General features: G+C 44.0%; 1 protein-coding gene across 1 annotated transcript in view; it reads left to right on the forward strand.

Annotated features, from left to right (window-relative positions):
- The window catches only part of LOC134817330 (tuberin-like), a 38249-nt gene extending 26594 nt beyond the window's left edge, over window positions 1-11655 (forward strand). Inside the window, 6 exon segments of the mRNA XM_063826464.1 lie at window positions 4335-4457; window positions 5064-5207; window positions 5371-5484; window positions 8515-8715; window positions 8882-9380; window positions 9382-11655. Coding sequence (XP_063682534.1) covers window positions 4335-4457; window positions 5064-5207; window positions 5371-5484; window positions 8515-8715; window positions 8882-9380; window positions 9382-11564 — 3264 coding nt within the window. The 3' untranslated portion in view covers window positions 11565-11655.
- Window positions 11656-11776: the final 121 nt, after the last annotated feature.

Below are 11776 nucleotides of genomic sequence, written 5' to 3' on the forward strand. Positions count from 1 at the left end.
GCTCCTATAATTGTAGGAACTTCACTTGCTATTTAACTAAAATACACAGAATAAAGCCGACAGTATTAAACAGACACGCTGCAACTGCTCCTATAATTGTAGGAACTTCACTTGCTATTTAACTAAAATACACAGAATAAAGCCGACAGTATTGAACAGACACGCTGCAACTGCTCCTATAATTGTAGGAACTTCACTTGCTATTTAACTAAAATACACAGAATAAAGCCGACAGTATTGAACAGACACGCTGCAACTGCTCCTATAATTGTAGGAACTTCACTTGCTATTTAACTAAAATACACAGAATAAAGCCGACAGTATTAAACAGACACGCTGCAACTGCTCCTATAATTGTAGGAACTTCACTTGCTATTTAACTAAAATACACAGAATAAAGCCGACAGTATTAAACAGACACGCTGCAACTGCTCCTATAATTGTAGGAACTTCACTTGCTATTTAACTAAAATACACAGAATAAAGCCGACAGTATTGAACAGACACGCTGCAACTGCTCCTATAATTGTAGGAACTTCACTTGCTATTTAACTAAAATACACAGAATAAAGCCGACAGTATTGAACAGACACGCTGCAACTGCTCCTATAATTGTAGGAACTTCACTTGCTATTTAACTAAAATACACAGAATAAAGCCGACAGTATTGAACAGACACGCTGCAACTGCTCCTATAATTGTAGGAACTTCACTTGCTATTTAACTAAAATACACAGAATAAAGCCGACAGTATTGAACAGACACGCTGCAACTGCTCCTATAATTGTAGGAATCTCACTTGCTCTAGTGACAACCAAACCACTGAGCACTATTCCCACTGCTTGTGATATAGATACGGAGAAGTTGAAAACTGCTGTAGATCGCTCAGCCAAGTTTCCGTCAGTTTTCACGCCCCACATTTCATACAAACTGAATTTACTCATAATGGCTATGTTTAAAACTGCTGCGTTACCAATTCCAATAAAAACAGACCCTATTTCGAAAGAAGCTGGGAAGGCTAGAAACTCTGTGGTAGATCCAAAAGCTAAAATCATCCCGATATACAGGAACACATTTCCAATTAACATCACAAAGTTGGGTCTTACCCTCCCGCCTGCTACAAAACCCAGAACAATACTTGAGATAAAGGAGAACACCACCATTAATGAGTTGAATAACACGGCTGTACCCAGAGACTTCCCCGTGAACTCCTTGATTCTTGTTGGGATGGCAAACAGGAGTAGAACAAAAGCAGTGTTGTTCAAAAACGCTGCGATGTCAGGGACGAAGAACACTATTTGCTGGATCCTATTCGGCTTTTCTTTCAGAATCTTTCCATTTGCGTTAGCTCCCATATTTTTCGACAATACTCGATTTGAACTTGCCCCAATCTTAATTTTTCTTTGCATTCTTCCAATAAACGGAAGAAAAAATATGGGGATGATGTCGAAAACAGCAATAGCGAATCCAGTGAGCAACCATCCCCCTGTAATGTAGAGTTGTGCCCCAACGTTAATTGAAATGATGTTTGCTAGATGCATCGATCCACTGATAATAACCATTAGTTTCTTCTTGTCCGCCAAAAACAGATCCACAATCTCTCCCTGAGATATTTACGATAGCAAATTTAAGTTTTTGTCTTTTATTTTACATTTTCTTTTTTTAATTAATTGATTTTTTAAAATTTAAATTTTCGTCTTTAATTAAATCTTTATTTTTTTGCGTGAATCAGATAATTACTAACGAAATTAAACTCACCTGTAACATCACAAAGAACAGCCCAACACAAACGCCCTGTAAAGCCCTGCTAACTCCAATAACAGTGAACACCAGCGTTCCTCCTGGGTCAGTTTCTACCATTGCATCTCCTGCAGCCATTACGAAGTAGCACAACATTCTTCCCGTTGTCAGGATTAAACACCTTTTTGTAAGAGGGATGGTACGGAAGCCAGGTATAATGGGAACGATGTAGGGGCCGATGGCTGCGGTGAAAACCAAGGTTGAAACGGCTATAGTACCTGGAAAGAGATAAATTCTATAGAAATATCCATCTAATTGTGCTAGTTTAAGTTACAGATAAAAGGTTAAATGGCGTATACATTCAGATATAAATTGATAACCCCACCCCTCTCCCTGTTTCAGATATAAATTGATAACCCCACCCCTCTCCCTGTTTGCACGTACCAAATGTTTTATCTAGATTGTTCTCTGCAAGAAAATCGATGTAGAACCCAGCGGTGTAAGTCCTTGCAATGAAAACTGTTCCATTACCAAAACAAGCAAATAGGACAATCAAAGCTAGCTCGCCACCTTTCAACTTTTGAACATTTCCTGTCAGATAACTGGGTTAACCATATTATACATATGTATAGTTATATATATCATATATATTATTATATATATATTATTATATATATATATTATTATATATATATTTAAAGTTCAATTGAGTCTTGATGATGAAAGGCTAGTTGCTGCGGCCCGGGCTCAATTTACTTTGAGCAAGAAAGCAATGTGTTGGATACGTAACAAAATGCTTTGTTATATATTATAAAGTACACTTTGAAAGTTTTACCTTGAGCCTGCGCCTCTTCTGCAGCTATTTTTTCTGAGGGGCCACTGTTACTTGGTTCCAAATTCAAGGCTCCTATCGCTGCATTGTTTGCTATTACCACTTCATCATCGTTTCCGTCCATTATAATCGGTTGTCACTATAATTTGGGGATGAGGCTTATAACTGCATCAAATGTGTAGATTTTTAAAGTCACATAACAGAATACAGAAACACGTACGAAAACTTGCAACCAAATACAAAAAGGTAACAACTGGTTTAAACCCAATACCAGAGAACTAGCTGGAGATAGAGCATGAGAGCGAAATAGTACTGGGAAAGAATAATTTTACTCGAAACTTTACTCAACAGTCGACACGTACCGAAGTTCGACAGGGGTGATTTCTGGCGAACTTTGGTTGTCAATCTACAGTACGTGTCGTAATACTACAGAGCAGATATAACAGTGAAATGTTCCACACTTTTTCACAATGTTTCTTCCTACTTATCCCAATGTCATTAACTTGAATTTTTTACTCGTACGAGTTTTGCTCAATTGTACAAATTTCATGCGACATTTATACGAATGAGCAAAATGAGCTGTACATTTTATGTCGTACAAATTTTCTATTTTTAACCTTAATAAAATAAAAAGTAAAAATCCCGGTCGACCACTGTACTGTCGTTTGCTACCCCTATGTCTTTAAGGAAATTGGTTTTTACCTAAATGACTTTGTTCTGAAAGTTGTCTAGGCCTTTTACCTTGGCTACAACTGATAACCAAATATCATACTAATTACCGTTGACCAGAACAGAGAGAGAGAGAGAGAGAGAGACTAAATTATCATCTCGCAAATAGTTGAAGTTATCAAACTTTACCCCATTTTAAATAAACTATTTCAGGTATCCCGTACCCCCAGTACTTTAACCCATTTTAAATAAACTATTTCAGGTATCCCGTACCCCCATTTAAAATAAACTATTTCAGGTATCCCGTACCCCCATTTTAAATAAACTATTTCAGGTATCCCGTACCCCCATTTTAAATAAACTATTTCAGGTATCCCGTACCCCCATTTTGAATAAACTATTTCAAGTATCCCGTACCCCCATTTTGAATAAACTATTTCAGGTATCCCGTACCCCCATTTTAAATAAACTATTTCAAGTATCCCGTACCCCCATTTTGAATAAACTATTTCAGGTATCCCGTACCCCCATTTTAAATAAACTATTTCAGGTATCCCGTACCCCCATTTTAAATAAACTATTTCAGGTATCCCGTACCCCCATTTTAAATAAACTATTTCAGGTATCCCGTACCCCCATTTTGAATAAACTATTTCAAGTATCCCGTACCCCCATTTTGAATAAACTATTTCAGGTATCCCGTACCCCCATTTTAAATAAACTATTTCAGGTATCCCGTACCCCCATTTTAAATAAACTATTTCAGGTATCCCGTACCCCCATTTTGAATAAACTATTTCAGGTATCCCGTACCCCCATTTTGAATAAACTATTTCAGGTATCCCGTACCCCCATTTTGAATAAACTATTTCAGGTATCCCGTACCCCCATTTTGAATAAACTATTTCAGGTATCCCGTACCCCCATTTAAAATAAACTATTTCAGGTATCCCGTACCCCCAGTACTTATACCCATTTAAAATAAACTATTTCAGGTATCCCGTACCCCCAGTACTTATACCCATTTAAAATAAACTATTTCAGGTATCCCGTACCCCCAGTACTTTAACCCATTTTAAATAAACTATTTCAGGTATCCCGTACCCCCAGTAGACACGCTCTCTTTATATTTGAGGGACTGATAAAGTTAGCTACTGGTTTCTACTCCCCTAAGTTTATCCCCCACTTCCACTCCACTGGGCGCATCAGATTTAGGGTATGTTTATCTTGTGTCACCTATACTATACTAATGTAACGATTGAGTGATTGTCTATTAATAGCTGCATGATGTGCAATAAAAACTTCTATTCATCTTGTGTGCTATGGTATTAATTCCGATGCCTAGTAATACAAGTTTTTTTACGAAACCGTACGCGTACCCTACATCTGCATATTATATATATGCATACTTTTGTAACATTAGATATTGCACGGTATTCAGCAATGGTTCATAATTATCATCTTTCTCAAATTACAGTTGTGTATTAATTCTCCTATTTCACTTTTTGTACTTTTAAAGTTTTACATATCAAGCCAGCTTTAAATCAAAATTTTACAATTTATGTCAATTCAGTAGAATCTAGATTCAAGTAGGTTTTTAAAACGAGCACTTAAAGATTATAAAGTTGTACGATAAAACATAATTGATAAAACATAGAGTCACAAAAGTGGAAAATGTACACCATTTGTATCGGTTAGTTGGCAGTGCTTCAGTGTTACATTTAGAACCGTTACTTGCTAGTAATTTTATCATTTTAAAAACTGTCCAATTATTTGATTTTATACTTTTTTTCCATTTTTAACGCAGAACGGCTTATTTCAGATCCTGGAATGTCTGTGGCGGATATCAATGTCCAGCACGGGGGAGACTATTGTCTACCTCCCGAAAGAGGGTTCAAATAAACGCACTGTTTCCTGCCCTTTCATCAGAATATCAGTCGCTGACTCCTGTCTCCGCCCCCAGGAGGTTAGTTGCATATAACATAGTCTGTAAAACTCTTCAGGTAAAAAGTTGAGATTCTGTCAGAAATTGAGATCTAGATCTAGTTATGATTAAAAGTACCGAGATTAATCAATTATCTTGGCGATAGCAACACAAAATCTGGTCCAATTAATGACCATGCACCCAGGTAACTCCCTATAAGTTAGAGTTGGAGATCCCCACTGAAGCTACAGAGGACTACGGGTCAGTTGACTTACCGTATGAGCACGTGGATAATCTCATCTACCACTGTCTTAACAAGGTGAGAATTGTGGACCAACCAGGGTCCACCAACCAGGGTCCACCAACCAGGGTCCACCAACCAGGGTCCACCAACCAGGGTCCACCAACCAGGGTCCACCAACCAGGGTCCACCAACCAGGGTCCACCAACCAGGGTCCACCAACCAGGGTCCACCAACCAGGGTCCACCAACCAGGGTCCACCAACCAGGGTCCACCAACCAGGGTCCACCAACCAGGGTCCACCAACCAGGGTCCACCAACCAGGGTCCACCTATAAAACGGGTATTATTGAGCAGGTTGGTGTGGTTTCACTTAAGTTAACTCTCGGAACTTGGTTAGTATTTTATTGTACCTACCGTTATAGGTGTAAATGTAGTTATGGTTTATCTAAAACCACAGAACATATTTTATACCACCTATTCTGTGACGATGGTCACTCTATAACCCCCTGCCCCCCCCCTCTATAAACCCCCGCCCCCTCCCCCACTCCCCACCCGTTACTGTATATAGGGGGGGTGACATGTCTCCAATGTCTCCCGCACCTTATCTTTTCGAAAAAGACAAAGACATTGGAGACATTGGAGACATTGGAGACATTGGAGACACAGCTTTTGGAGACATTGGAGACATTGGGGACATTGGGGACACTGGGGACATTAGAGACACAGCTTTTGGACACATTGGAGACATTTGGGACATTTGGGACATTGGAGACATTGGGGACATTAGGGACATAAAATGGATATTAGGGGCATTGGAGACATTGGAGACACAGCTTTTGGAGCCTCCTCCTCCTCCTCCTCCTCCTCCTCCTCCTCCTCCTCCTCCTCCTCCTCCTCCTCCTCCTCCTCCTCCTCCTCCTCCTCCTCCTCCTCCTCCTCCTCCTCCTTCTCCTCCTCCTCCTCAGCCCTCCTCAGTCGTTCTCCTCCTCCTCCTGAATCCTCCTCCTGGGTCCTCCTCCTCCTGGGTCCTCCTCCTCCTCTTCATCCTCCTCCTCTTCCTCCTCAATCATCAGTCCTCCTGATCCTCCTCAGTCCTCCTCCTCATCCTTCTCGTCAGTCCTCCTCCTCCTCCTCAGTCCTCCCCAAGTCCCCCTCCTCCTCAGTCCTCCCCAGTCCCCCTCCTCCTCCTATTCAGTCCTCCTCCTCCTCCTCCGTTCTCCTCAGTCCTCCTCCTTCTCAGTCCTCCTCCTGAGTCCTCTTCCTGAGTCCTCCTCCTGAGTCCTCCTCCTCTTCCTGAGTCCTCCTCCTCCTAGGTCCTTCTCCTCCTCCTCCTCCTCAGTCCTTTTCCTCATCCTCCTCATCCTCCTTCTTAGTCATCCTCCTCAGTCATCCTCCTCAGCCATCCTCCTCAGCCATCCTCCTCAGTACTCCTCAGTCCTCCTCCTCAGTCCTCATCCTTCTCCTTAGTCCCCCTCCTCCTCCTATTCACTCCTCATCCTCCTCCTCAGTTCTCCTGAGTCCTCCTCCTGAGTCCTCCTCCTGAGTCCTCCGCCTGAGTCCTCCTCCTAGGTCCTCCTCCTTCTCCTCCTCACTCCTCAGTCCTTCTCCTCCTCCTCCTCAGCCATCCTCCTCAGTCCTCCTCCTCCTCAGTCCTCATCATCATCCTCCTCTTCAGTCCTCCTCCTCCTGGGTCCTCTTCCTCCTCTTCATCCTCCTCCTCTTCCTCATCAGTCCTCAGTCCTCCTCCTCATCCTTCTCGTCAGTCCTCCTCCTCCTCAGTCCTCCCCAGTCCCCCTCCTCCTCCTCCTATTCAGTCCTCCTCCTCCTCCTCCTCAGTTCTCCTCAGTCCTCCTCCTTCTCATTCCTCCTAAGTTCTCCTCCTGAGTCCTCCTCCTGGGTCATCCTCCTCCTAGTTCCTCCACCTTCTCCTTCTCCTCCTCAGTCCTTCTCCTCCTCCTCCTCCTCCTCAGTCATCCTCCTCAGTACTCCTCAGTCCTCCTCCTTCTCAGTCCTCCTCCTTCTCAGTCCTCCTCAGTCCTCTTCCTGAGTTCTCCTCCTCCTCCTCCTCCTGAGTCCTCCTTCTGGGTCCTCCTCCTCCTAGGTCCTCCTCCTTCTCCTCCTCAGTCCTACTCCTCCTCCTAAGTCCTCTTCCTCCTCCTCCTCCTCCTCTTCCTCCCTCTCAGTCATCCTCCTCAGCCATCCTCCTCAGTCCTCCTCAGTCCTCATCCTCCTCCTCAGTCCTCCTCCTGGGTCTTTCTCCTCTTCATCCTCCTCAGTCCTCAGTCCTCCTCCTCAGTCCTCCTCCTCATCCTTCTCGTCAGTCTTCTGCATCCTCAGTCCTCCCCCAGTCCCCCTCCTCCTCCTCCTATTCAGTCCTCCTCCTCCTCAGTTCTCCTCAGTCCTCTTCCTTTTCAGTCCTCCTGAGTCTCCTGCTTCTCTTCCTCCTGAGTCCTCCTCCTGGGTCCTCATCCTCCTAGGTCCTCCTCCTTCTCCTTCTCCTCAGTCCTTCTCCTCCTCCTCCCTCTCAGTCATCCTCCTCAGTCATCCTCCTCAGCTATCCTCCTCAGTACTCCTCAGTCCTCCTCTTTCTCTGTCCTCCTCAGTCCTCTTCCTGAGTCCTCCTCCTGAGTCCTCCTCCTCCTCCTCCTGAGTCCTCCTCCTGGGTCCTCCTCCTCCTGGGTCCACCTCCTCCTAGGTCCTCCTCCTCAGTCATCCTCCTCAGCCATCCTCCTCAGCCATCCTCCTCAGTACTCCTCAGTCCTCCTCCTTCTCAGTCCTCCTCAGTCCTCCTTCTGAGTCCTCCTCCTGAGTCCTCATCCTCTTCCTTCACCTCCTGAGTCCCCCTCCTGGGTCATCCTCCTCCTAGATCCTCCTCCTTCTCCAATCATACATCTACGTCTCCAGTGTCTCCAATGTCTCCAACGTCTCCAAAAGCTTTGTCTCCAATGTCTCCAATGTCTCCATTGTCTCCAATGTCTCCAAAAGCTGTGTCTCCAATGTCTCCAATGTCTCCAGGACATGTCTCTGCACCCTATCTTTTCAAAAAAGACAAAAGACATTGGAGACATTGGAGACATGTCACCCCCCCTATATACCCCCTCCCCAGGAAGAAGACTGGAGTGTTCTAGAACTAACCCTATCAGCTATCAAGAAGAAGCTCTGCAACGCCCAGTTCCAGACTCGACGTAATGTAGATTCTCAGACTGAGCAGCTTGTGGAGCTGCTGAGTAACAGCAAGCGACTTGAGGAGCTGAAGAATACTCCTAAAGACTTCTCTGCTTCAGAAGTGAGGATGAGGATATACCCGGTTAGTTCAGACTGTTAGGTTTGTTATTAAAGCATGTTTTTTAGTTGTTAAATAATCAATATCCGAATGATGCGGCTGTTAATCGAAGGTAAAATCCGAAACCAGTGGTAAATGCTTGGTTTTCGAAACCAGGGTTTGTTGACAAATCTAACACACTTGTAACCAGGTGATAGTGCGACTGATACCCTACCAAGCTCGGATCTACAAGACAACACGTGACGCTGATATGTGTAGGAGACTCCTCAAAGCTCTGATAAGCGGACTCAAACCTAAGTTTGGCAAAATCTGTATCGAGGGACTGATCGTGGCAGCCATGGAGATGCCTTTTCTCATTAAACCTCGGTTTCTAAGCAACATAATACACGAAATAGCAAAGATGACAGTTGGAAGGAACCTGGCGATAGCAACCTTATCATTCCTCTCTACTGTAGCATTAACACCCTCCCTGTATAAGGACTTTACAGAGGAGGAATATAAAATGGTTATCAGTGTTATTCTGCCCTACACTGACCCAGTTAATTTCGATGTTCCTGTTATTCACTTCGCACACGTGGTGGTATGTAATTGGTATGTCAGGTGCCATTACAAGCACAGACCTGCTTTCAAGGAGTATATTCTAGGGCAGCTTAGGTCCACGGTTAAGAGTGTAGGACAGGAAATGTAGGAGTAACAGCACCCTGACCGAGCAGGGGAAGGGTGGGGAGAAGAGGAAGGTGAGTGCTGAGTCTAAAGATGCTAAGACTCTGAGGCCGAGGTCAGGTGATTATGGAAGGTTAAGTGGGTCTAACACTCCCAGATCCAGTTTTAAGAGGATACCTTCAACTGATTCCATCAACAAGGCACCGGATGCTGAGAGGATTAATGCTCACAATCAGCTGATAGATGTAACAGAGGACTTACTTGAGCGGTGGATGTATTCCGGACGTTGCAACATAATCAAGAAATCCCCCCAATTGGATCTGCTGTTTTCAAACAAGAAAACTAAAACCTGGACTGTGTGCAATACTTTGATTACAATATCCACTGCGTTATCTTGTGACAGATCATCTTCCTCCTCGTGCGAGCGATGTAAAATGGTACAAGCTATCACTGGTGAAGGTTCTTTCAACAGCAGTTCTGATGATAGCATGGAGTTGAGTTTTGGAACGGGACTTCGCATTCCCATCCCTGGACAACAAGGTCCTGTTGCAACAGTTGATTTGAACAAGATCATGACTCCTAAATGTAGTTGTTGGTGTAAAGATTTCGCTCACCTAGAAATACGTTCCCCCACCAGTAACAGTAGTGTCATACTCAGACTCCAGAACAAGTGCCACTTTGTTGGACTTGACGCTGCTGCGGGAGGAGACAGTCACGTTGTTACCGCGCTCTTTGATGACGATCTTAGTCAACTTCTCATAAAGGACGTCCACAGTGACTATACTCCTCATCAACTAGAACAACTTCTCTCATCAAATTCCTCCTCTGGTTCATTTAAGCACAACTTAGCTCGAAGGAGAAGGCTCAGTACCCCACAAGCAGATGAAATGACCCCAACTTCTGCAATCGAAGTTAGACAGAGATCGCATAGCGATCTGGGTGTTACAGAAAAATCCGATCCTCTAAAAGAACCGTTTGTTTATAATCGAAACGATACTGATTCCAGGAATTCATCTGTTGAAATTTGTGAACGATTTGCGGATAAGGATGCCGCTAGAACTTTGACTCAAGCTGGTATGGACGACGCCTTTTACAACACATCCTCTAGGAAAAGATCCAGTGTTTTCCAGTATGCTAAGAATAATAAAAATGACGCAAACGGTAATAGTGGATCAAACACGGAGGAGAACTCATCTAGAGACTCCCAATCCAAGAACTCCTCTCGTTCATCTTCTCCTCATTTGTCCGCGAGAAAAGATCCGACCCAAGACAACAACTTCAGCCCAATGACCTCCCGGTCCAGTAGCACACAGGAACTCACCTCCAGATCCAGCAGCTTGAAGGACTGCTCTAAGTTCTCTGTGGACAACGACCAGAGCCACTGGGACATCGACCCAGCTTTTATTTTCAGACAACTTTACCCCCTTATATCCAGCAGTGCAGATAAGACTCCCCTCAGTCTCCAGGAGTCGGAGGATGTCTCCAGAGCTCTCCGGAACCTCGACCTCATCCTGGTCTCCAACACTCACAAGATAGGACTCATATACGTGGGACCCAGCCAAACAAACGAAGTGAGCATCCTGAGGAACACGTACGGTAGTGTTAGGTACGTGGAGTTTGTGAAGACTCTCGGAGACATCATCTGGCTGGGGAACTGTGATCAGAAGACGGTGTATATAGGAGGGTTGGATACCAAGGGTTTGGACGGGGATTACACTGTTAGCTGGAGAGATAAGACGTCTCAAGTTGTGTTCCATGTCGCTACCCTCATGCCACAACACGATACTGACCCAACTAGCACCAACAAAAAACGTCACATAGGTAACAACTTCGTGACGATCGTCTACAATGATTCCGGGCTGCCATACCAACAGGGTACAATCAAGGGGCAGTGCAATATCTGCGACATCGTGATAGAACCCCAACCCAACCACATGAACCTGGTGTCCTTCAACAGCCTCAAGAAAACTAAGCTAGCAGATCTGAAGCCCCACGCTGCCTTGCTCATCAGTGATGATCCCCTCGGGTCAGTTGTACGGCACATGGCTGTAAACGCTAATGGATTGTGTCAGGTCATGATGGGACCTGGTGCAAGGAACGCGTATTCGTGTAACTGGTTGGAGCGGTTGAAGGCTATAAATAGAATTACAAGCCGGTCTACTACTCCCATTTCATCTCCAACTCCAGCTAGACGAGACTTGCAAGTGTAGTTACCTTAGCTTCTGTCACGGATTATTTTCTTGTTTTTTAAAGAAATTGCTTGATTTTTATTAACATTATATTCTTTTCGAAAGGGAATTAATTTATATAATCAAACGTTTGATTAACTTATGATCCTGAGATTCAATAAACACTAGGTCTATGTTTGTAGACTGAAACCTAAGTTGTGAGGGTAATTTATTCTAAATTATAACTTTATAAC

This window comes from Bolinopsis microptera, chromosome 6 (genome assembly GCF_026151205.1).
Source record: "Bolinopsis microptera isolate Bmic1 chromosome 6, MBARI_Bmic_1.0, whole genome shotgun sequence".
In the NCBI taxonomy this organism is placed as follows: Eukaryota; Metazoa; Ctenophora; class Tentaculata; order Lobata; family Bolinopsidae; genus Bolinopsis; species Bolinopsis microptera.